The sequence below is a fragment of the Tenrec ecaudatus genome, chromosome 2 (genome assembly GCF_050624435.1).
Source record: "Tenrec ecaudatus isolate mTenEca1 chromosome 2, mTenEca1.hap1, whole genome shotgun sequence".
Lineage (NCBI taxonomy): Eukaryota > Metazoa > Chordata > Mammalia > Afrosoricida > Tenrecidae > Tenrec > Tenrec ecaudatus.
Genome location: NC_134531.1, coordinates 46,020,495 through 46,047,721, shown reverse-complemented (window position 1 = coordinate 46,047,721; position 27,227 = coordinate 46,020,495). Strand labels below are relative to the sequence as shown.

The 27,227-nt window shown below is 40.8% G+C and overlaps 1 protein-coding gene across 2 annotated transcripts in view; it reads right to left on the bottom strand.

The window, feature by feature from the left end:
- Window positions 1–27,227, bottom strand: part of PARP8 (poly(ADP-ribose) polymerase family member 8) — a 202,942-nt gene that overhangs the window by 5,737 nt on the left and 169,978 nt on the right. For both annotated transcript variants that reach the window (XM_075541019.1, XM_075541018.1), the window contains exons 17-26: window positions 23,467–23,592; window positions 22,222–22,287; window positions 19,820–19,887; window positions 18,111–18,159; window positions 16,940–17,052; window positions 16,671–16,743; window positions 9,253–9,322; window positions 4,249–4,322; window positions 3,134–3,203; window positions 2,216–2,300 (exon numbers count right to left, since the gene is read on the bottom strand). In XM_075541019.1, the coding sequence (XP_075397134.1) occupies window positions 2,216–2,300; window positions 3,134–3,203; window positions 4,249–4,322; window positions 9,253–9,322; window positions 16,671–16,743; window positions 16,940–17,052; window positions 18,111–18,159; window positions 19,820–19,887; window positions 22,222–22,287; window positions 23,467–23,592 (794 nt within the window). The remainder of the gene's footprint in view (window positions 1–2,215; window positions 2,301–3,133; window positions 3,204–4,248; window positions 4,323–9,252; window positions 9,323–16,670; window positions 16,744–16,939; window positions 17,053–18,110; window positions 18,160–19,819; window positions 19,888–22,221; window positions 22,288–23,466; window positions 23,593–27,227) is intronic.

Genomic DNA, 27,227 nt, shown 5'->3' with positions numbered 1-27,227 from the left:
AAGCCAGGCAGCTCACAGCGTTGGTATTGTGGCTAATAATAAGTGAATGGATCAAATGCTGAAAGCAAAGAGGATGACGAAAGCACAACATGTTGATGCGGTCATCGGATAGAGCTGATGAAGTCTATGTCCAACTTCGCACGAAGCCGAGACCCTCCACTGTGCAGTGAGGAGCATTCAGGGACAGGATCAGGCATGAGAAAAGCTTTGGGGGCTGGGTGGTGTGTTTCACTGACTGGGGGAAAGCACTCGACGCTGTGAATCAAAATAAACTGTGGAAAACTTTGAGAAGAAAGAGAAGGACCGAACACTTCATCGTTTTCATTCAGAGCTGGTGCGTGATCAGGAGGCAGTTGTGTGAACAGAACAAGAGAACACTACTGCATGATTTAAAATCAGGAAAGGTGTGCCTCAGGGTTGTATCCTTTCTCCATGCTTGTCCAGTCTGACTGCTGAGCGAATCATCAGAGAAGCTGGATTATATGAAGAAGAGCGTGGCATCAGGGTTGGAGGAAGGCTTATTTATTAACAACCTGCAGGTATGCAGATGACAATGAGGAGGAATTGAAGCACTTGCTGATGAAGATCAAGGATCACGGCCCGCAGTGTGGGCTACCACTCAATGTAAGGAAGATCAAATATCCTCACAACTGAACCAATAGGGCACATCAGAAATGATGAAAAGGTTGAAGTTGTCAAGGATGTTGTCTTACTTGGATCCACAATCAAGGACCATGGACGCAGCAGTCGAGCGATCAAAAGATGTGTTGCGTTAGGTAAATCTGCTGCACGAGACCACTTTAGAGCATTAAAAGAGCACAGCTGTTTCTCTGAGGACTTAGGTGCCCCTGACCCAAGCCATGGTATTCTCCATTGCCTCATATGCATGTGACAGTTGGCCAATGAATCAGGAAGACTGAGAAGAACTGATGCATTTGAATTATGGAGCTGGAGAAGACTATGGAAAATGCCATGGATTGCTAAAAGGGGACACCTATTTGCTTTGAAAGATGTAAGGCCAGAGTGCTCCTGAGACGCAAGGATGGCGTGACTTTGTTACACATATTGTGGACATATTCAGGAGAGTCTAGTCCCTGGAGAAGGACGTCAGGTTTGGGAAATGGAGGGGCGGTGAAAGAGGGCAGCGCTTTCTCAATGCCAGCGGCTGCATCACTGGGCTCAAGCACAGGGACAATTGTGAGGATGGTGCAGTGTTGCATTCTGTTGGGGATAGGGTTGCTTTGGGTGGAAGCCGACTCAGTGGCATATAACACCACCACCACCACCGTTTCCTGACACAGCCTCCAAATAGGTCTGAAAGTGGTATTTCCATCTCTCTACCCCTTTGCCCAAGAATTCTTAGACCAGGGCAAAGCAGCAGTTTGGCATTTTTGCGGGGCTGAAATTACGCTCTTTTTCAATCTTTGAGTTTGGGGACAAAAAGAAGACTGAAGGGACAAGATCAGAGCTGCAGAGTAGACGGACTGGGATTGCTCGAAGGACTCCTTAGAGGACAGTCCTTGCTGCCCTGGAAGTAGGACCAGCCTCATTACTGTGGTGGAAAACACACTCCCTGGTGCAACTTGTCCGGCTTTTGTCTCATTCATGCAATTTTCAATTTTCCTAAAACTGCTTCCTCACAAGTCCCCGTGATAAGCTTGTGTCATCCGAGAAAGTCTATCAAGGTTAACCCTTTGGAGCTTCCGGACTGACCCCTTGGCACTGAAGTTAACTGGCCCAGCAGGTCTCCAGCAGCTACCGTTTCGATTAGAACTTTATTGTAAGGCAACCCCGTGAGCCTGCGACAAGTGTCTTACTGAGAGAAGTGTCTACAGCCGTGCACTGATGCATGTCCACACAGATTGCGTGTGCAACAAATGAGTGCATGTAGGAATGGGAACCCAGTAGAAACACTTTGGACTCACCCTCATCTCTGTGTTCATACATATGTGCACACAGAGCTGCACAATGCACGCTCACATACATGTACCCACACACACAACAAGAGACAGTTAGACACGGAAGGTTCTTTCCGTTCTAAGAGCATTTAACTATCACGTTTTTTTACAGCTTTCTAATTATCAAACTAAAGCACTGAGTTGATAGCAAACTAAATTACTTGTGCTATATTTTGAAGCTGAAGTGTCTGAGTAGTAGCTACTGCTTCCATTTATGCAGAAGGCAGTCAGATACTAATTTGAGCATTGATACTTACACAAAGAAGAACCGCGTACAGACGTGATCAGTATTTGGAACCACCCATATCTCTCCATGCTTGTGCAGGTCAGGTGAGGTGATCACTGTACAAGAAAGATAAAGTTAAAGACTGTTTTTTTTATTCAAAAGAAACCCCAGCCCATCCAAACTACTCTCTTCAGAAACTGAAAAGCAAAAACACATGCATAAGTCGACATGTGAAAAATGTTAAATCTTATTAGCTAGGAAGAAATACAGATGAAAATGAGACAAAGTCATGGAGAAGCACTGTGATTCACAATACACAGTGTAACACTAGGAAGGGAGTAACTGTGTGGAATCAAAAGTAGGCCCTGAGACTGGGAAACTACGGAGCAAGCAATTAAATGTCACGTGTAACCATCAACTATTAACAAAGTAAGAGATTGGGAAAAAATTAAGTCTTGACAAAAGAACAACTTTTTTAGCCAAGTCAGATTTTAAAGCATAATCAAAGAAACATATATAACCTTGCAACTAAAAATTTCTGTTCTAAATTCACAAACGAAGAATAATTTCAGCCTAGACACAGAAAGATCACTCGGGTTATTTTTTCTGGGCTTGGTACAGTTTTCCAAATTTGTCACGGTCTCAAGTGCAAACACCAGCTTACAGAAGAAGGTGGCATATTAACCAAAAGCGATGCAGCGTTACTTGATCAGAGAGATCTCATTACTATCCTGAAGTATCTGCCAAAGATAAAGTTAACACCACTTGAATCCTTGCCAAGTCTGTGATTCCGTTTCAACCTTTCTGAACTGTGCTGCATTTGTTTTCCATTTGTGCCCTCAGACATGGTCAGAGGGCTCAGTGGTCTGTTCTGTGAATATGTAAGGGCTCCTAAGTACAGATCAGACGGAGCCACAAGAGGACGAGGATTGTGAAACCATCCACTTACCTTCACACAAAGCTATGCATTTTAAGTTACGGCTCTGCAGGAACTGGGACTGCTGTCCTTTTTTCTGTGACTAAATTCAAAAAGAATTGAGAGAGTGAAAGGTGATTTTTAAATAAATCATTTAAATGACCCAGCAGAAAGAAAGAAAGAAAGAAAGCGTGTCTAAGACAAGTGGCGCTCAGCAATCCTTTGCTGGAGTGCCTTTACTATTGAGCTATACGTTGCATCATTTAATTTCTGTACTTGATTATTACTAAAGCACTCTCAAGATGTTTGAACTAAAGTTAATGCTAAATTAGAGCGCCATATTCTCATAACATAAATTAGAGCTCAAATTCATCTTGAATGACATTTTTACTTCAAGGTAAACAAAATTTGCATGATCCTTTTCAAATATTCCAGATCATCTAACTATCCAAAACCAACTCATTTTTATAGATAGCATCAATTGCTAAACCACACAGACTCAGAAACATCTCATGTTTTGGGTGAGGGGGAGGTCCGAGGTGAGGAGTATGTCAACTAATTTTTTTTTATTCACATTGTTCATTGGACAGGTTAGTCATGTTCCCAGAGTACGTTTGTTTTCTCAGAAACAACGTACAGTGGGTGCTTGCTCTCCTCTATCTGGACGTTTCTTCCTCCTATAGCCACCTGACTCAGGCACCCACAACCCGCCCCTGTCTATGCCTTCCCTGCCCACCGTTTATCATGCCCCTCCTCTTCCTCTCAGACCACAGTATTCTCCATCTTCCCCCAGATTTCTTTTTCTCCATAGCATTTACCACCATATACAGCATTATCTATCCATCCAATTCTCCATTCACATATCCATTTCATTCATATCGCCTCACCAGAAATTCAGGAGTCACGAAGTTACATTTTTGTCAATGTTTCATTTATGCCATGTTCCTACTCTCTAGGCAACCCGGCACATAGTGGTAGCTCAATAAATACTTAGTTAATAAAGGAAACTTGGAACTTGCATGTTAGGGTGACTTTTATGTCTTTATGAGAAGTGACCACTTACAAAGCCTAAGCAAGTATTAAAATTCTGCAGTCTATTAAGGCTACAGCTCACTAATCATACACAATTACTGGGATCGCTACAGCACCTGTGATGCATTGCTGCTTTTACTGCTTGACGCAGGCTCATCCTTGGCTGACACCTTCTGCTTCTTGTTCATCCCTGAAAAATTAGCAAAATCATAATTGAAGAGCAAAGCTATATGGTGCCGTTAAAATATCCTTTCAAAGTACTCTCCATTATACTCAATAAATTTGTCAAATTTGCGATTCCATTCTTGGAAACATTTTCAAGCTCATCCGTTTGGACAGCTGACAGCACCTCCTGTTTTTTTTTTTTTCTTCACCTCTTCTACATTGTCAAATCACAGTCCTTTCACGTCCCTCGACATTTGCGGAAACAAAAAGAAGTCTCACAGAGCGAGGGCAGGTGAGTAAGGTGCGTGGGGCAGCATGCTGTCTTTAGCCTAGAACTGATGCACTGAGATGGCTGCGTAAGCAGGCGCATCGTCATGGTGCCAGTTCCCCATCTGCCACAAATTAAGCCTTTTTCGTTGCACATAATCTCTTCAGAACCTCTAAATAGAAAGCTTGATTAACAGTCTGGTCTGGTGGAACGGACTCCAAATGCACTACCAGTTGACTTGTTCATCCATTTGGAAAGTTGAAGAATGTTCATAATGAGGTTTGTCATCAATCATCATTTCACCTTTTTGGACATGAGAAAACCAGTCATACACTCGAGTTTTTCCCATAGCGCTGTCCTTGTAAGCTCTGTTCAACATCACAACAGATTATGTGGCATCTTTTCCTGAGCAGGAAACAAAATTTCACATCCTCACGTGGTTCTCCTAAGTCGGCCATCACCAAAAAATGAGGTTTGAGTGAATTGCTTTACAAAAATATTCACTGTGACCAGAGGGAACCTTCCCCGGCGACGCCACTAGGTGCACTGACTCAGAAGGAGTGGCTTGATGAACACCTCGTGGGGAAACGCATGCTAAAAAAGCTCCACTCTGCTCAGGGGGCCTGTTTCCCTTTTATTTATTTATTTATTTATTGGGTTGGGGAGTGGGGTGTTTCCCCCTTGTATGAACAATATCTAAAAATATATTAAACTTCTTGAACTACTTCCATATATTAAATAGTTTCAAACGTAAACTGTTTCTTCTAATGAATGGAAACTACGTTAATTCTTTGACCAGTGGTATCTACAAGTCTTAGCTTTTTCTGTTAAAGCCATGATTTCTTTTTTTATTTTTAATCATTTTATTGGGGGCTCAGACAATTCTTACCACAATCCACACATCCATGTGTCGAGCACATTTGTACATTTGTTGCCATCATCATTCTCAAAACAATTTCTTTCTACTTGAGCCCTTGGATCAGCTCCTCATTTTTCCTGTCCCTCTCTTCCTCCCTCATGTATCCTTGATAATTTATAACTTATTATTATCATTAATATTTCATGTTTACACTGACCAATGCCTCCCTTTACCCACTTTTCTGTTGTCCGTCCCCCTGGGAGGGGGTTCTATGCATATCATTGATTGCCATGATTTCTTACTCTGGAAAATTTCACAAAAAAATAAACTAAAATCTCTGTTTTAGAATAGATACATTTATTTTTATCTATACTTTTAAAAGAATGTACAACTATCATATCAGAAGTTTAGAAGTGTTATTTTGTTGTTGTTCTTTCAAATAAATGGGGATAATGAGAATATGCAAAGCTTATTAACAAGATGCAAATGGCTTGGATCTAACCTACTTCCAACTCAAGATATTCCCCCAAAAGGTGCTGATGTAGGACTCAGGTGGGAGAACAGGTGTCTGATTTCAGACAAGAAGGCTTTGGGGGCTAGCATAGGGGTGTTGTTTTCTGCAGAGTTGTCTCTGGGTGGTGTGAACAGAAAAGCTGACAATTGAATAAGTCTGGTGATCCATCTCCTCCCAAATCGCCCAATGAAACTGAGTTCTCCTCTGATATCCATGAAGTCACCATGAGCTGGAATTTACCAGTTCGGGACAGAGGTTCTCAACTTGTGGGTCACAACCCCTTTGGGGGTCGAACAACCCTTTCACTGGGGTCGCCCAATTCATAACAGTAGCAAAATTACAGTTATGAAGTAGTAATGAAAATAAACTTAAGGTTGGGGGACACCACAACATGAGGACCTCTATTAAAGGGTCGCGTCATTAGGAAGGTTGAGAACCATGGGCTTAGGGTCTTCTCGGCACTCCAATAACTACAGCAGCTACTGCATCTCAATACAGTGATGCTTGAATTTTCTCAGATCATCGACCTTCAAGAATGTGACAAAAGTTATGCACTCTTTCCCCAGGCAAATGCACAAACACAATTTTTATCATTCACAATTTGGAATCTCCATTTCTTTCCATGAACCCTAACCAACTCATGTCATCTATTCACAACACACAGAATCCAGGCATGTAGAAAAATTGTTGTTTTACAATCCAAGTGTGATAGCTTTAAAATTGTCAATTTAAGGATTAAGTGTGTGGGGGTGGAGTCTAGCCTGTCATTCAGGTCACAGCTGATGAGGCTTCTGTGTGGGCGTAGCCTTCTAAGGATTCTGGGAAGTCTGGTAATTCCTCCTTGGTGGTGGGAAACACTCTGCTCACATCCTGGGAGACACAGCAGCTGACAAGACACATGGACCCACCCTGATGCAGCTCTGGGTGCTGGAGACCCCTGCCATCACTGAGATGTTTCCAATGCCACTGGATCCAAAGACTTTCTAGCCACTGGTCTGTGATCTTCTACATTCGGTTTCATTGCATGTGCTTTGTGAGTCTGAAGAGGACTTTATAGATTGGTATCGGACATATGGGCTAATATCGGACTTATGGACTTGATCTGGACTGGGCTGGGATGTTTTTGCCATGTTCAATTGCTCTTGTATATAAAATTCTTATACACATGTGTGTCCAAGGATCTGTTTCTCTAGTCTACCCACACTAACACACCAAGTATAGAGTGTTTCATTATAAATGGGAGAATTTAGCAATTTCTCAAAAATAAAACTAAAAATTAATGGAATATTTCCATGAACATTTTGCAGCCACTTGTACAACCACCTTAACTGGGACAGTTATCTAGATATATGCTCTCTTATAGTTTTAATTTTTCCTTAGAATAAAACTGTGTATCATGATTTCTAGGAGCCTTGGTGGTGTAGAGGATTGCATATTGTGCTGCAAAAATTGAGGTCATCAGTTGGAAATGACCTGCTACTCCATGGGGTAAGGATGAGAGTTTTTATACCCCATAAAGCGTTATAGTTTCAGGAAACCCACAGGGGCAGTTCTACTCGGTCCTATAGAATTGTTATGACTTAGAATTGATTCATTGGCCATGAATTTGATTTTGTTTGTGATTTATTATGATTTCTTACTCCAGAAGATACACATACGCATGTATATGTATACACATACATAATACATATTCATGTATTGTGTATATATTTTTGTGTATATATAAAATTGCTTTTATTCTAGCTTGAATTTTGTGTTAGCTTGCAAACTTCTCATTTTTAAGGTTTCCTTTTCCTCAGTTTCTATAGTTTTAGTTTTTATTATTTTTATCATCCTCTTGCTATTTCTAATTATAATTCTGGTTTTAAATGTTTGAATTTTAACCTCCCATTATTGACAAATAATGGGCTATGGTTTAAAAAACATGAACTTGAGCACAGGAAGAACAGCCCTCGTTAACAGTCAGCTGGAGCCTCGGTGGCCCTGTTGCATAAGAATTGGACTACTAACCACAGGTGAGTGTTCAAAGCTACCAGTCGCTTCTTAGTAGAAAAGAGAGGATGTCAGCTCCCACACAGATTTACAGCCTTGGAAACACTATAAAGGGCTGCCATGAATGGAGTGGACAAATTGTGTGATTCAATCATGTAATCTCTCTCTGTCACTCATGGGAGTGGACTTACAGGCACATACAAGCACAATAATAAAACCAACTACTTGTGTATCAACATAAATATAGCTTTTCTTCAAATGAGTGAATAAATAGTACCTTGAACTTTGAAGTTTTAAGAGGGAAAATATCATTTGTTACTTTAGAGAAGACTGGGTCATTTGAATTTTTTTGCAATGAATAAATAACTCTGTATTTAAGGAGAATACATTAATTTTATTACTTTTACATTGTAAAATATTGCTAAAAATTCCACAAATAAAAGCACAAATAAGTCATCCCAAATTTCACTAGTCGTACATAGTCAATGTTACTGATTTAGTAATCATTTTTTGCATATATTGAATTTACCAGGCTTCCCTTGGCCCATGTTTTTGCCTTATTTCAACTTTTTTTTACAGTGTAGAAATATTATCAAGACACCCATATGTAACTTAAAGGACCCTTTTTCACTTCCCTCCAAGTTTTCTATACTATTAAGATTTTGTCATGAAGTATTAGTAATATTATGGTAAAAGATATATTTAAAGGATCAATCATGTCAGTAACAGATTGGTATTCTGGCTATATGTTACACTAATTGTAGGTAAAAATTGTAGGTAAATGTTTGTGATCTATATAATGTCTTATTTCTTCTCCTTCTAATTTTTGAAATATTAAAATGTCACTAGTCAATTATCAATGATAATGTTTACGATAACTTACTCTAACCACAGATAGCATAAAGTTATACCAACTGGAGGAGAAAGTGAAAGGTGACAACACTGAAAAGGGACAGTAACTCTGTTGTTATTGTGTGCCATTGAGTTGACTCTGCTTCATAGAGACCCAACGGCACAGAACAGAACTGCTCCGTAGGATGTTCTGGACTACAGTCACATTGCTAGTTCCTTGCTCCTACAGATTGTTGGATGGATTGAAATCATGGAATTTTCTGTGAGTTTCTGATCATTTGATTGCTGCACTATCAAAGTTTCTGATTTTATATTATATCTGCTGCAATATTAACTCATCTTGATATTTGTGCAGTTTAATATATCATATAAGCTTCATTCACTTGACACAAGAATGTGCCTAGAATATTAAATAACAAAAATGTTTAGAATAAATCAAGTAGAAGTTAGCAGATAAGATACAGGATTACCTGAGTAACCAAATGATATGCTTGACATTGGGCTAAGGTAGATTCCACTTCCATACATGGCACCATGGAGCTAAAATGGAAAAAGTGGGGGAGAAGAGGTCAATTAAAGGTTTTGATATAATATGTGCCCAAAAGGGGGGTAATCTATTTCATGTTAGAACATGATGAAGCTCTTACTCCAAGATCTAATTTTAAAATAATACAAATATCCATGTTCTAAAAAATTCTGAGTAAGTTTATATATGAAAACTAACAGCAAGAGGAGGAGGATCCATGATGAACATTTTCCAAAGAACTGCAGACAGAATAACTTATTATAAGGTACTGAGAACTCCTCCTGCAATGAATGGAAAATTTTGAAAACAACTCTATTTTAGGTGAAGACTGAAATTCCCATGAAGGGACTTTGATAAAAATTTTCATGCTAGTATATAAAAAAGCATCGGACACAGATTTTCACTATGCACTCTCTCTGGCATCTGATTCTTGCCCTCCTCTAAACTTTCCAAATTAGAGTTTTATTAACTGAGACTCCTTGACTCATTTATGAATCAACACAGAGCAATCACATCTGTTTGATGTCTATATTCACAAATTCCTGTCCCTTATTCGTACGAACCAAGTGCTCACTCCATAAATATGCATTTAAAGAGGTTTACATGGGACCGTATTGCTGGCACATCGTGGTTTAGTGAGGTCCGCCAGCATGTCGTCAATGGGGAACTGCAGGGTGCTGTGACGATGGAAGGGAAACCGCTGGCGTTTCAAATACCTGGGCCCAAGTGAACAGCTTTCCAAGGAATGGTCTATACACAGAACAAGCTACAAAGAAAGAGCAGGCTCTCCACTTCTGAGGAACTAGCTCCTGAAATCATTACGAATAGCAGTGGAATATTGTCACATTTACCGAAAACCTTCTGAACAGAACCAAAATATTGTCATAGAGTGATGGAAGATGAGCTTCTCATGCCAGAACTCAAAAATGTGAATTAAGAATAGTTGCTTCAAATTAGAGTCGAACATAACGATGTGGATGAAGTCAAGCTTTGGGGCCCTTCACTTACTGATGGGGCAAGACCCAGATGAGAAGAAACAGCTGGAAGTATCTTATAATAATCGGGTCTTGGAATGTGCTAAGTATGAACCTAGAAAAATTATTGGACTTTAATGAGATGAAATGCACTGCTATTGGCTACTTTGAATCAGAAAATGAAATGGTTTCTTCAGGAATAACACAATCAAGAGGAACGGCAGTGCAGTGTCAAAAAAGGCATTTCCGGATCTATTTTGAAGTCCAATGCTGCCTGTGATAAGATAATACATGTATACTTATAAGAAATTTAAACTAGAACAATGATTATGCAAAGTTACAAATCAACCACTAAAGTTAGGGATGAAGAAATTGGAGAATTTTACCAATCCTTCTACCTGAAATTGATCATACATGAAGGCAACATGCATGGATAACTATTGACAATTGGAATGGGGAAATTTGAAACAAACAAGAACACACAGTAGTTGGAAAATATGGCATAGGTGATAAAAACAAAACTAGGGATTGCATGATAGAATATTGCATCACATATATCCTTTAGAAACAACATAAATGGCATTATACATATAGACTTCACCAGGTGGAATAGACAGGAATCAAAGAGACTACATCAATGGGAAGAGATAAAGGTAAATCTCAGGATCAGCAACCAAAATGAAGCCAGTGGATGAATGCAGAACAGACCATCAACTGCTCATATGCAAGTTCAGGTTGAAGCTGAACTAAATTAAAATAAGCCCATGAGACCCCAAATAGGGCCTTGAGTATATCTCATCTGAGTATCCAGAACATTTCAAGAATATTTTTGGCTCATCGAACACTAATGAAGGTGTGGGGCGATATCGAGAACATCATACTTGAGTGTTAAGAGATTCCATGGACTGGGAAAACATCTTTAACAATGGCACATCAGACAAAGGCCTTATTACTAAAATCTACAATACTCTGCTAGCGTCCAAAAAGAAAAAAAAAACTAACTGCCCATTGAGGAGGTGGGCAAAGGACCTGAACAGAAGTTTCACAGGGGCAGAAATCCGAATGGCCAATAAACATATGAGAAAATGTTCCTGATCGTTAGCCATAAGAGAAATGTAAATTAAAACAACAAGAAGATACTACCTAGCACCCACAAAGATAGCCCACTTAAAAAAACTAGAAAGCAACAAGTGTTGGAGAGGCCGTGGGGAGACAGGAACTCCCATCCACTGCTGCTGAACCTTTAGGTATGTACAGCCACTATGGAAATAGATCTGGCGATATCTAAAACAGATGGTAATCGAGCTACCATACGACTCAGCATATACCCAGAAGAGACAAAAAACAAACCACGACCAGATCTGCGCTCCAATGTTCATCACGGCACAGTTCACAATTGCAAGGAGTTGGAAACAACCCAAATTTCCATCAACAGATGAATGGATTAAAAAACTGTGGTACATACATACAATGCTAAGAAGCAGTGATGAACATATGAAGCACATTGCTGCATGGGAAGAACTGGAGGAAATCATGCTAAGCAAAGTAAGCCAAGCACAAGGGACAAGTGCAACATGAGTCTGCTGAGGTAAGCTTAAAAAAAATTGCAAAAGGGACATAAGGAAAAAAGCTACTGTATACAAACATTACTGGAGTGAGGACCAGGTAGTATGGTAGGGGCCAGACCAAATCCAGGGATACATATGGTAGCCAACTAAAAGGGGGGGGGGGATGAAAAAAGAGATGGGTAGTGGGGGAACAGGGCACTAACCCACCCAATGGGAGGGTATTGTTTATATCTTCACAGGGAAAGAGGGACCAGACTTCAACCCAGTGCTCCAAGATGTGAATGCAACATGCCGGCATGGAGTAGGGAACCAGTGGAGGGATCTGAGAGTCCGGCCCCAATCCCACCTATGTGGACAGCTGCCCCTCCCCCTAGAATAACTTATTTCAGAGGACAGCACTGAAGCTGCAGCTCCGGGACAGGGACATATCTGATAGGAGCACACACGGGAGCAAATGAAGGGGGAGGAAGAGAGAGAGGAGCACATCCTGGCCCACCAAGCCTTGATGATGAGATTCCCGCTCAGAGCAGCCAATCCACAGAGAAGGCCATATGGCGGGCCCCACTATTAGACACGACATCCCTCACTGACCCATAGCCCTACAGGGGACAACACTGGAGACAGCGTGGGAATTGCACCCGATCTGACCCCACCACATCGAGGCCAAAAACTAAGGGCATGCAACAGAACAGCAAGGGGGGCAGAGAGCAATGAAGTTCTGAGGGAATGCCAAAAATGGACTTTGGGGTCAGGGCTTGGCACCCCATTAGATTCGACCGGAAGACACTCATAAAAACCAACAAACAGTCCTTGAACTAGCTTTAAGCTTTAATTTTTTGTTGTAGTTTTTTTGTGCTATTTTTTTGTTTTGTCATTGACTTTTTGTTGTTGTTTTCTTTTCTTTTGTTACTTGGTTTTGCTCTATCTTGTTTTTGTGCATGTTGTTATCTCTGCAGGTCTGTCTAAATAAGACAGGCTGGATGAACAATCTGGAGGAGAAAACAACGGGACCGACAGTTCCAGGGGGGCATGGGAGAGGAGGAGGTGGGGGGAAAGGAAGTGGTGTTAGCAAACCCAGGAACAAGGGAACAAGTGACCCAAATCGGTGGTGAGGAGGGAATAGGAGGGCTAGTAGAGCGTGATCAAGGGTTATGTAACCAAGAGGAATTACTGAAACCCAAATGAAGGTTAAGCATGATAGTGGAACAAGAGGAAAGTAAAAGGGAATAGAGGAAAGAGCTAGGAGGTAAAAGGCATTGATTGAGGGCGAAGTAAAGGCATGTACATATGTAAATATATATATATACAAGGATGGGGAAACAGATTTATGTGCATATATCTACAGGTCTAGTATTAAGACAGCAGATGGACATTGGGCCTCCACTCAAGTACTCCCTCAATGCAAGAATACTTTTTTTTCTATTAAACTGGCATTCCATGATGCTCACCTTCCTGACACAACTGCTGAAGACAAAGTGGGTGCATAAGCAAATGTGGTGAAGAAAGCTGATGAAGCCTGCCCATCAAAAGATACAGCATCTAGGGTCTTAAAGACTTGAAGGTAAACAAGCAGCCATCTAGCTCAGAAGCAACAAAGCCCACATGGAAGAAGCACACCAGCCTGTGTGATTGCAAGGTGCTGAACGGATCAGTTACCAGGCATCAAAGAACAAAAAATCATATCACTGTGTGCTCACCTCCACGATACGATAGCTAAAGACAAATGGGTACACAGGCAAATGTGGTGAAGAAAGCTGATGGTGCCTGACTATCAAAAGATATAGCATCTGGGGTCTTAAAAGCTTGAAGGTAAACAAGCAGCCATCTAGCTGAGAAGCAACAAAGCCCACATGGAAGAAGCACACCAGCCTGTGTGATCACAAAATGTCCAAAGTGATCAGGCATCAGGCATCAAAGAATAAAAAGTCATATCATTGCGAATGAGGGGAAGTGTGGAATGGGGATTCCAAAGTCCATTTGTAGGCAACTGGATGTCCCCTTTTGGAAGGGTCCTGGGGAGGAGATGAGTCAGTCAGCGTACAATGTAGCAATGATGAAACATACAACTTTCCTCTAGTTTCTAAATACTTCCTACCCCCGTCTTCCCCCACTACTATCATGATCGCAATTCTACCTTACTAATCTGGCTAGACCAGAGGATGTACACTGGTACAGTTAGGAATTGGAAACACAGGGAATACAGGGTGGATGATCCCTTCAGGGCCAGTGGTGAAAGTGGCTATACCGGGAGGGTGAAAGGGGTGTGGGGTAGAAAGGGGGACCCAATTACAGGGATCTACATGTAACCTCATCCCTAGGGGACAGACAACAGAGGAGTGGGTGAAGGGAGACGTCTGACAAAATAATAATAATATGTAAATGATCAAGGGTTCATGAGGGAGTGGGGGAGCGGGAAAGGAAAGGGAAATATGAGGAGCTGATGCCATGGGTTTACGTGAAGAGCAAATTATTTGAGAATGATGAGGGTAGTAAATGTACAAATGTGCTTTCTACAATTGATGTATATAAGGATTGTGAGTTGTATGAACCCCCAATACAATGATTAAGAAAAATGAACTTCCCAGAAAAAGAGACATCATACCTGAAGAACCCGTTTACATGGAATCATTTTAAGAGCTAGCATATGGTCACGAGTCAATGATACTCAATGAAATCCCAGCCACACTGAAGGCCTGAGTGAAAACCGAGCTACAGGAATTGATGAGAAACCAACTGAAAGTTTCAACAAGCTGGTGAAGCACTGAATACACTCACTGACTTACGTCAAAAATTTAAGAGACAGACATTGCCCAATTGGCTGGGATGTGTCCATCTCCGAACACATTCCAAACAATGGTGACCCAACAGGACGTTGAAATTATCAGATGATATCACAGGCAAATAAAATTTTGCTGAAGATCATTAAACAATAGTTGCAGCAGTACATTGACAGCAAGCTCTCAGAAATTCAAGACAGATTCAGAAGAAAACATGGACTAAGGGATATCATTGCTGCCATCTGACGGATCTTGTGTGGGTCATAAAAAAACTATGGGCAACATTTAGGAGCATGGGAATTCCGAAAAGGTCATTGTGCTCATGCAGAACCTATACATGAGCCCCGAGCAATGATGTAAACACAATAAGGAAATAAATGCACGATTTAAAAGGAGCACCACTGTGTCAGGGTTGTATCCTGTTACCACACGTATTCAATCTGTATGCTGACCAAATAACCCAAGAACAAAGAATGCTGCAGGAGAATGGGAGACATGCTTATAGACAACCTGTGACATGTGGATGGCACAACGTTGCTTACTGCAAGCAAGCAGGACCGAAACACTTGCTGATGAAGTATACGGATGCAGCCTTCAGTATGGATGGCAGTTCAATGTAAAGGGAGCCAAACTCTACGACCTCGACCAATAGATAAGATCATGAGGCATAGAGAAATGATTGAAGTTGTCAAGGATTTTATCTCATTTGGGTCCACAATCAATGTCCCTGGAAGCCGCATTCAAGAAATGAAAGAACCTACTGCATTGGGAAAATCTCCTGTTCAGGGAGTTTTGAAGTGCTTTAGAGTAAGGGTACCACTTTGAGGACTAAGGGGCAGCTGACCCCAAACTTGCTTATTTTCAACCACCTCATATGAATGTGGAAGTTGGACAATGAAGAACAAAAACTGAAGAAGAATCTAAGCATTTCAATAAGAATATAAAAATTACCGGGACCACCAGAAGAATAAACACATCTGTCTTACAAGAAGCAGAACCAGAATGTTCCCTATAATCAGGGACAAGGAGACTTCCTCTCCTGTGCGGTGGACATGCTGTCAGGAGGGACGTGTCCCTGGAAAAGGACATCACTACTTAGTAGAGTAGAGAGGCGGACTGACGCCCAGACATGGATTGACAAGGTCGCTGCAACGAGGTGTTTCAAACATAAGAACAATCCTGAGGACAGCACAGGACTGGGCTGTGTTTTGTTCTGTTGCAATGAGTCAGAACTGACTTGATGGCACCTTACAATAGCCGTGCAGCTGCTTAGGATGACCATCACATACTGCCATAGTAAAACCAGCTCCCTGGAGTGACAAGAAACACCAGATATAAAGAATCTAAGTAAAAATGAGAAGTGCACCCATGAGACGCTTCTAACACCAGGTCCTCCTTTGAAGACAGAAAACCAGGTTGATACAGGTGGATAGCTCTATGGCATCCAATTCGTTTGTTTCTTTTTTTCCTCTCTGGCAGTATTCACACGAAGGCACCATCCCCAAAGTGTGAGCACTGTGACCTTGTGAGGACCGAAGGGGCTTGCTCTTTACAGGCTTTCTGAGAATCTCAGAAAGCGTCTTTATGGGAGCAGACGCAGACGGCCTCAGATTCCTCTCTCCCAGCAGCTGGTGGAGTCGCACTGCTGACCTCGTGGATAGCAGCCTAAAGTTTAACCCTGCGCTTTCCCACCAGGGCAGGCAGTACTCAATACATTAGCACTGGAGTGACCCATAGAACACTTAGACAGCTGAACTTTGTACAGGACGCACTTTGTTCTACTTAGGTTCAAAGTAGACTTGACTGTTTCTCCTATGATTAAGCGTTTCCTTTTTCCTGGTTAAATTGGCTTTCTTTTCAAATTCAATCCTATGTTGTGTAAGGTCAAAAGGGTACTTCTGCTTATTGGGCATTCCGCGACATTTTCAAAGGCATGTCATGTTCTCCCCATCTGGGGACGTGAACATGCAACACCAGGACCAAGGGCCAAGTGGCAACCCTGAAGAATAATTGAAGTCTTGCTCAAGCATGGGGAAAACTTACCTGCAGTCTTGTATTTGAAGCAACAACCAAACCGTTCCGCAGGATGGAGTGCCAGTTTTCAATGTGGGAGCCACTAAGAAAGGGGAACAAGTGAAACTAGGAAATCAGTGATCTTTCAAAGTGGTCATGGTCTAAAATCTATTAAGTCCTGATGCCTTCTGAAAGCTCGGAGTTTCTAAGAATTGGGTCATTGACTGGTCAGCACTCATTGTCACGTACTCCCTCCACATCCCCAGGGACCTAGTCCCCTAGCAGGAAGCCATACTCACTGAAATGCAAAGGTACTTCCAAAGAGTTTTTTAGCAGCTCGAAAATTGGATTCTTTGGCTGGTGGGCTGCTGAGAAGAAGGAATTGATGCGGAGTGTGCATAAATTTCAATTGCTGTGGGTTAAAATAAGGAAGATTGAAAACATGTCAAGTTTAACAGATCATCAGGCTGATTACAATGTCAAATTTGACTGCTTTAAGAATGATCCATAGTAATGTTAGGCCAATGTCAATGTCAGTAGTACAATTCACAAAAATTGAAAACAAGCAAACAAAAACACAGACAACCCAAAGTAATTTATATTTAGTTCTAGAATCGAGTATGTAATCACATTCAAGCAGAACTGCCCTCATAATTACACTTCTTTTTGAGTTTTTATTACTGAATTCCTGAAGTATACACTAACTACTCAACTGAGGAAATGTTAGAAGTTGGCTGAGCAAAATAGAATGTCTGGCTCAAGGTTTTAAAATTTAAAAAAAAGATCATCATTAAGCTTTAGTTGCATATATTTATAAAACTAGAAATTGGGTATGTTCAATTAGCAGTTTCTCATTGGTTAGGGAAAGAAATTAAAAGAGAACTCTCCGGAATAGTTGCTAGAAGAAATTTCCTAATGATTTCCCTTCCCGTCAACTGGGAACAGACTTGCTTTGAAACATCCATTCACTTCTCAGTAATCATGCAATACTTGGGGTGTCACAATTTAGATACTGCCCTTAGATCGTGAGGAGAACTGACCTGAGAATCCCATTTTTTAAAACAGAAGCTTCGTAAGCTGATAAGTAGGTATCTGAAGACATTATCTTCTCAGATATTGAAATAGAGATGGGCAAAAATGAAACGAATCACGACAAAGCTATACTAAATTTCTCCTGGTCCCTCTCCAAATAACATACTTTCTATCACTTGTGGGATCACTAACTGCTCTCATACTGACTCTGTTATTTCCTCAAGGGGCAGCAGCATGAATTTGAACTGAATCTGTTGGCAAGGTCTAGAGCTGCTGCACAAATGGCAATTTCACACCGAGAATTGGACTTGTGTAGCTCTGTCTACCAAATATCCGGAGGAGCGGCTCACTAAAAAAAAGCACCGAGTCCGTTCCCTGAACGGATCAGTACTCTCCACGTCTAACTGTTCTTTTGTGGAGGCGAAAAAACCAACTTACCCTGTTCACTGGGAGCTTCACAATATGCGACCTGTTACTCGAGATAACCCTGAAATGAAAATAATCCGCCAGTCACAAAGATATGCCAGATAGTTTTAAAGTTTGTTTTCTTAGTTGGAAAGTGATTGAAGCTTATTTTTGCTATTTCATAAATGAAATACTGTCAGTAGTCTGTTTAATCTCAGACTTCGTTGTTTTCCTGAGAGAATTTAAGAGTTTCCCCAACAACAAAAAACACAAACAAGAAGAAAGTCTTTTAATCTGAGAAACACGGAAATCTGCTGAAACCCTTAAGGTTTAAGAAAAATAATCATTCTTAATAATCACTAAGTCCCCAAATACTGTCCAAATGAATATACTTTCAAATGAAACGAATCTAAATACAGGTTTTGGGCACTGACTAATGTATCCAACACTGCCTAATTTAGAACACATTCTTATGAAGATTTTTATTCTTGTAATATTTGAAGACATCTTTTGGTTGTATATACAGTGTATGCAAATTATTATTATTCAACACAAATGCTGAGGCTGAAAAACAAAATTAAAGTTCCAGTATATGAAAACGTGGAACACTCTGTGCTTTTCAATGCTAAGGAAAACTGTAAAATATTTTGGTAAATGTTTTCCTACTGGAAGAAGAGCAACTATACAGCTGAGGGAAATAATCACAGTAAGTCAAAGTTAAAAGCCAGGTTTAACAATAGAGAAACAAAACAGGAAATTAGCAGATTAGATATTGGAGAGTTTTACCTCTCATTTTGAATATGGCCGCTTGCAAGAATTTGAATCGGTAAAATAAGAACTAAAGTGTTATTTTTGTTAATTTTAAGAATCCTGGAGAGGCATCAAAGCTCCTACAACAGAAGGCCTCTACCCCCTCCATTTCAGAGTGTGTCCTGCGACTTCTGACTAACCAGTGCTCAGGAAGCAGAATCTTGAGGGAGTCAGACGCCTTTTTCTTGGCTCATCTTCTCATCTTTTAAAACAACTTTCTGTTTGTGACATGGAGTAAGCAGCCATCTAGGCTAGTCATCTATCTGTATCACTCCACAGCAGGGTGGTCAATGCCATTGCCTTCGAGAGTTCTCCAAGTGGTTTCTAAGAGACATGCTTGTGAAGCTGGTATATGGCAGTTCAGTAGCTACTATTGTCTTCAGTTTGCAAAAGGGACGTAAGAGGATGAATTATTGGAAGTAGAGCTGATAGAAAGGTGAGTTCCCAAGTCCCCCCTCCTATTATCAGTCTATTCCTCCATCTTCAATCTGTGCTAGACTTCATTAAGTTGGCTCTGTTCTTGTTAATAAGGTAAAATGGGCAATTTTGATAAGATTTCATTCATAAGGGTTGAAACAATGAATTTTCCCACTTAGAACTCATTTAACTAGAAAATGAAATGAACCAAAACACCACCTAAGCCAGTTAGTCACGTATTTTAAACTTGGAGACACATTGCTGTCAAAACAGACTGTACTGCATGGTCTATGCACACAGTTCATGTGATAGCATCTTCTCCCTCGTTTGATATACAAGTTCTAATTAAACGGGAGTCATTAAAGAGTCCTAGATTATAAAATGTCCAGGCCTCAGAAGCATGTGGAAGAACTAGCATGGAAGGTATTGTAAAATAGGCTTTTTGTTTTTTTTCTTAGAGCAGGCAGCAGAAAACTGTGCTCTGCTTTCATTAGAGAAAAACTAGAAATTTATACCATTGCAGTAGGGGATGAGCAAGGGGATCTTGTTTATCCATCTGCTTCTTGATTTCCAGATATGGTGCCTGGGGGAAAAAAGCCATTATACTTCTTGATTTGAATTAAAAATCCATTTTAAAATCTATTTTATTTCCTGTATATGCAAAAGAAATGTCAGGCTTAATAGCATGCTTATTGGTCTACTGAAACATGAAAATTTGCAGCTTTGACATGAGAACAACCACAACTGCCTTAGTCGTTTCCCCTCAAGATTACCACTTTCTAAACTTCTGATCAGTATTAAAATAAAATGTGTGATAGTTACTTATTTGCAAATACAAGGCTATTTACATAGGTGTACATTTCTACATGAGAAAATTGGACAAAAATAACTCTTCTCTATGAAGAATTGACGCAGGCAATGAACCATTGCCACCTCTGTGACAGTGCAGGTTTATCCACAGGGCAGTATATTCGAGAAAATAGGAGATGGGATAAAACTCCTTATTTGCGGAATTGTATAGACTTTGATGTAATGGAACCCCAAAACCGTCCTATGAAGTATTGAGTGAAAGAGGACGCTGGGTGACTTTTTTCATCTCGACAGAAAAAACCATGAGGAATCAAACAATTTAGCAAACTTGCCCAAGGTCAGAGGAACATCATTGATGAGCCAGTTATGTAACGTTGGTCTCTAACTTTCTAGGCTGATGCTCAATCTTCTACATTGTCTATTAAAATAGTTTATACATGACCCAGAATTTTATGGAGAGCAATTTTGGCAGAGTGCGTATCCCAGAGTTTGAGTCTGTAGCTATTTATAAAACCACAAATGATCAGGGGTTTAGGGTGTAGCATAAATACACTGAACGCAGAGTTTTTCATCACTAGAAATAGCCTAACTTTCTGCATAGCACTGCAGTAGGTACTGTCCCCCTCCTCCGGTGCAACTGCACTTGAGTGTCTTCTTGGCATATCAGTAATAATCGCTACAAGGAAAACCACTCAAAGGATCCCAAAAGGTGTGAGCATGGAACACCATTCAGGTGGAATGGTGGGTTTTAAGCAAGAAAATGTGTCCTTTGAATGGAAGTTTCTTCTTGTTTTTACCATTGTTGAAAATTTGGAGGTGCTAATACTATCTGATGACTACATGGATATTTTAAATATTTAGGAACTGATTAATTATGTAAAGAAATGTGTCCCTCTTCATTGCCCTTGATAAGGCTAGTTGGGTGTCAGAGGCATGCTCCCTGTAGAGCAAGCTTTCAAAAGAGGCTGAGAAGCAGGCACCAGCGTCACAGCGGTAAGAAATGTCAGGGACAAGAGTTGGGGCTGGGACAGTGAGTGTGACATGGGTCAGAAGAGCACAGGTGTGCCGCGAGGAGAACTGAGAAGTGTGCTTCTGGAGCACTGTGTTCAAAGACACAAGCAGAGATGGATTTTTTTTTTTTTTGGCTAAGAACTAAAACGAGATGCCTTCTCTACATCGATTTATCAGGGTGAGGGGGGGGTGGGCGCTGGGTGGGGTTGAGTGTTCTATACTTAAGAAAGGAGGGCCTTTGGCGTTGGATGAGAGTGAGCTGGAGATGACAAGGTAGACGGGGAGGGGAGCGGGAGCTTTGTGGGTCCTCGGGACAAAGGTTTCCCCGATTCACTTCTGCAGAGAAAGGATAGTACTTCTTATAAGACCCCCAGTATCTCTAGGAATAGGGCATATCCTGAGACCACCACATACAACACACACAACCTACGGTAATGTCAATTTTTAATGGACACTTACTAATCTCTGCTTACAATGTCTCCATGTGCTGCGATGGAAAGTCTCCCATAATTCCATCGCATGTTTCACATGCTGGACGGGATGACGGCCCAGTGATGTTCTGCTCTTCCATCATCAGAGTCCTCATCCTTACTTGTCAACCTTTCCCCCACAGCCCTCACTAATGGATAAAATGCAGACTCGCCAACTCAAGGGATTTGGGGACTTCCATGTTTTGAGAGTCTGTGTTCTATCAAAAATACATATGTAACATCTGCATTTTATAGAACATTTTCGTTCTTATTCTAACTTTAAAATGACGTCTTGAAATTACGGCCATTAGTCATGTAAACTTTTGAGGAAGATGGTAAGCTTTGCTCTCTCTCAAACCAAATAGCCCCTGACTTATTCTCAAATGCTCAAGGCTTCTGCTGACTTTGAGAACAGAGCATCACGATTACAATGATAAATTCATTTTCCAAAAGTCACAGTAGCATAAAATTAAAACATTTCCATAGAGCAGCTTTATAAATTTCATGCCCATGTGACATAATAAAAATAGAACTTGTGCTACAGGGCCAGCACCCCCAGTCGTCTTTAAAATATGCTTTCCCTCAAGTGAAACTGCATGGTAAAAGACCAGAAGTGATGTACTTACTTGTGTCATCTCCCGAATAGACGTTATGCTGTCCAATGCTTTCATTACGCGGTCATAGTTCTTCTTCTGTTTGGAATACGGGAAAAAGGTGTTTATTTATAGACAGTTGAAGGTCTGAGTATCCTCAGATAATCTATAAATGAATTTCCATCGCAGGAGACTTGAAAGTGATGCCTCTTTTGTGTGCGTACAATGGGAGACTGGTAAAGAGGGCTCCAGGACAGAGGACGCACACCTACGTCAGGAGGAGGAGAAGGGAAAACCCTGCGGGGACAAACTGGTCCAGCCAAGGCAGGGGAAATAGAGCTGCCAATGCAAAGTAGACAGCAAGCTCCTCATTCCCACGTTCCTCTCATAAATCCCAAGACACGGCGAATAAAATAAACATACTGAATTATGAAAAAAACACTAAATCACACGATTTCATTTTGCTTTCATTTTTCTCTCAATGGGCAGACTGTTAGCAGAGGAGCATGCCTGACAAATGGGCAAGTGGAATCTGGCTGGTTTCTAAGTGGAATCACGTGCACGTATGCACGTCACGAAGGCAAGTTTTCCCAAGAACGTTTTACGTAGGTAACGTGGCTATAGTTGTCAGCCTGCACCAAGGCCACTTAGCATTGGCACAATTTCAGATGCCCGCTATTCCACACGGAATTTGTTTACTCTCCATGATCATTCATAAAATTGCTTTCTTCTGAAGTGCCAGTTGATGGCCAATTCAACTTTCACTTTGTTCAGCTAACTATGGGGGTGGGGTGGCCGTGAAGCAAAGGGGCAAGACATGCACATTAAGAAGGACGGAGGGCCTCCGTGACTGAGGCTCCTTCAAATTACAATGAGGTCACGAAAAGCAGACGACCAAAAATAGACAACAAAATGAAAATAATCCTGTTGACCACCATACAAAACAATTGGATATGGGCCCCTGCCTACTTGTCAGGAGGATGGGATGTGGCCAGATCGGAATTTGAAGAGATTGGGCCTGGCTTCATGAGAATAAAGTTCTGCAAATGATTTTAACAGAGAATAGGAGCAGGGCAGTGTTGGGTTGGTGTCAAAGACTGAAGGTTGGTGCAAATAAAGCTTGCTAAAAACAAGTCATAATGACTACGTGGCATGCAGAGTCCAGGCGGGGTCACAGGTGTGGTTGCTGAGGTAGAGAGTCAGACCAAAAGAAGAGAAAAACAGACCCAAGCAGAAAAATACCTAAAGGACGTTTGATGTGTTTGGATCATTCCTTACCCTGGGGTTGAAGGCCAGCATCTGAGGATCATTAGGATCTACTACAGAAGGATATGGCTCGAAAATGACAACTTTCCTAGGAGATTCCAATGCAGATCTGCACATGGATACTAGAAGGTCCACCACCTTGAAAAGCACACAAGAAATAGTCACCATTCACCAGGTTGCATCAACTACTGTCCCACTGTTTCTCTCTCAAGACTGCTACGTCTTCCCCATCTGTAATTCATGACTTTAGATGAAATTGACCACAATTTAAAAACACTGAAGATGTCCTGTCTACAATTACCCAGGCCCTAGTATGACTTTTGTCATGGGCACATATATGCTAATTTTCTTCTAGGCCCTGTGGTTACAGAGCAAGAGAGGAAAGTCCCCGCTCTCATTGAGTCTGCATCCTGTTGAAGACGCATAATAAAAATCGCTTCCAGGAAGATATGCTTACCTAGGATTTCTAGCTGCATTAAATGCCAAAGAAGGCTGGCATTGCATCCTTAGGTGGCTTCAAGCACTGTTTTACTAAGAGTGACTGAGGGAGACCTCTGAGGAGCCGAAATGTTCACAGACTCCGGAATGTAAGGGGGTGATGGGGAGGTGGGATTGTCAGGGCCAGGGTATTCCAGGTGAAAAAAGAAAGGAAACACGGAGGAAATGAGTGTGGCCAGATCTAATAGCAGCATGTTTCTAGGTGTTGCTGTACTGCTCCTGCTCTTCGCCAGAAGTCATGAATGATCACTGAACGACTAAGCCCAATGGCTTTACTTCCACATTCCCCTAGGACTGATTGCTTTGCAGAGTTTAAAGCATCGTTCAGAGGGCGATTATTACCAAGTCAGTATTCGTCCCCAGTCTCCAGGCAACTGACTCAGGAAAACAGATTATGTCTCAATGCATAGAAATTCAGGAGAGAACTCACTGAACGACCAAATCTAGAGTCTGAACACAGGTCTAATCCAGGGAAGGAAAGCTATTTTTAGCAAGTTTCTAAACAAGTATTAAAAAAGAACAACCACACAGGGAGAGTGAACAATGTTTTTGTAGGATCCTCCAAAAAGGGCATTTAGCCGACTGACAGCAGAGCTCAGTACTGTGTGCATATTCCCAAACGCCCCATGACAGCATCCACAATTTCCAGTGACCTCCTATAAGCTCTAGGGCCTCAGGTCTATAAATAGCATGCTTCAAGTGCATAGACAGAGCTACCCACATGGCTCCCTCAGGAAACACTAAAACTGACACAGTGAATGTGGTTCAGATATATTTTTGATAATATCTATGTATATATTTTAGAATAAAATAATTAGTTTCTAGGTAACATTTAGGAATATGACCAAATATATAGGCAGAATAAAAGCAGTAAAAGAAATATTCCCTTTTGGAACAGAATCACAAAATTCCCTGATCTCTGTAGATTCCTTTTAGAGTTGAATCACTAGATGGACTGATTTCAGCGCACACATGTGTTTTACACATACTTTACTATATATTTAAAAAACAATTATTTTTTAATATGTATTTGTAGTAGTTTGCAAAAGATGAAAGATGATTACTCTATCACCAAGCTACTAGCAGACTCTTCATTTTTTCTCTTCTTCAATAATTTCCTATTTCGGGGTCTTAAACTGTTTCCTATTGAAAAAATATTTGAGGGATAACTTATATCCAATAAAATGAACAATATTTAAGTATACCACTTGAACAGTAATGTGTAAGTGCGCTAAAACTAAAATCTCAGAGCCGGTCGGGTCACTTCTGAACTGCCACGTTGAGGCTTCTGAAAACGGAAACTTTTCCTCTTTCTCCCGCCAAGTGACCAGTGGATTCGAACACTGACCTGTGGCTAGCAGCGCAGAGGTCAGCCCACTCGTGTTCACAGAACCAAGTCAGACTCACTGCCATCAACTTAGCTCCACTCACGGGAACCCCATGTCAGGTGTTTAGGCTATAAATCTTGGCAGGGGCAGAAAACCTCACCTTTCTCCCGCGGAGCGTTTGGTGGGATTTTTTAAATTGCTAACAGCAGCCCAATATAGATACATGCACAAATATACACGTAGACGTATATGGTTTCTTAGGGAAAAATGTCACTTCACCAACCACTGTCATCCAGGAAGCAATTTCAAACTATGTAACGACAGGGTGATTTTTCTCCACCAGTAATCATGTGGCCAGTGTTCTGCTAGCAAGTACTTTCCAAGTATAAGTAACTGTGTATTAGCACAAGTATCAACCTGAAGATTTCATCAAGTGGAAACAACACAGTTCATTTAATCAGGGAAATAACTATTTTATGGGATATCGATAGCGAGGGATGACTCTATTAATTAGTCATTTTACTTTCATCTAGTATTAATACTGGTTAGTCTTCAACATTGGTTGAAAAAATAATTAACTTATGTCTGTAGTATAAGGAGCCCTGGCGGCATTAGGTGATGAACTGGAAGGTCAGCAGTTTGAAACCACCAGCCATGCTGAGGGCAAAAGCTGAGACCTTCTTTGTCCGTTAATAGTTACGTCTCAGAAACCCACAGCAGCGGTTCTACCCCGTCCCACAGCCTTGCAAGGAGTTGGCACTGACCGGACAGCATTGAGTTTAGGTTTTGGTTTGGTCTGCTGTATGATTGTTTTTCACAACCATCTCTATAAACTTTTAATTGAGGTTCTAGTAAATATTTTAATATTTAGCATCTTTTTTTAATTTTGGGGAGGCAAGGCACTTTATCATGTTTCTTTATTATTTATCCAACTTTATGAATTGTGTATTCAAATTCTCAATCCCTTCTGATTTTCATCTCAATTTTTATGAGCTCTATAAATAATTACTTTTGTAAAAATAAATCATATTAATAATGTGAATGATGGGGAGTGTGAAGTGGAGACCCAAAACCCATCTGTAGAAAACTGGACATCCCCTCACAGAAGGGTCACAAGGAAGGGACCAGCCAGCCAGGGTGCAGTATAGCTCCAATTAAACATAACTTTCCTCTAGTTTTTTAATGCTCCCTCTCTCCCGTACTATCATGACCCCAATTCCCAATTCTACCTTACAAACCCGGCTAGACCAGAGCAGGTACAGTGGTACAGATAAGAGATGGAAACACAGGGAATCCAGGACAGATAAACCCCTTAGGACCAATAATGAGAACAGTGATACCAGGAGGGGAAGGTAAAGGTGGGGGGAGAAAGGAGGAACTGGACACAATAATCTACATAGAAACCTCTCCCAGGGGGACAGACAACAGAAAAGTGGGTGAAGGGAGACATCGGTCAGTGTAAGACATGAAAAAATAATAAAAAATTATAAATTATCAAATGTTCATGAAGGAGGTAGAGTGGGGTAGAAATTAGCTGATACCAAGGACTCAAGTAGAAAGAAAATATTCTGAAAATGATGGCACCATATGTACAAATGTGATTGACACAATAGATGCATGTATGGATTGTGATAAGAGCTGTATGAGATCCCAATAAAATGATTTAAAAGAAATTACTTTTGTTTCAAAATAAACTTCTTGAGAGTTGGATATTGTTCACCATTTTTAATAAAATAAATGTAAAATGTGGATCGACTCAGCCCTGTTCATATTTGACTTTTGATTTATTCCTACATCACTCATTTTACTCTATTTTTAAATATTTAATATGGAATCTCTTTCAGGATATGTCATAGAGTAATAAGCAAACATAAATTCCCCTTAATGCTACAGGTTGTTTGTTCCCATCTCACTCAGAACAGAATTCACTGCCTCAAATGAAGTAAC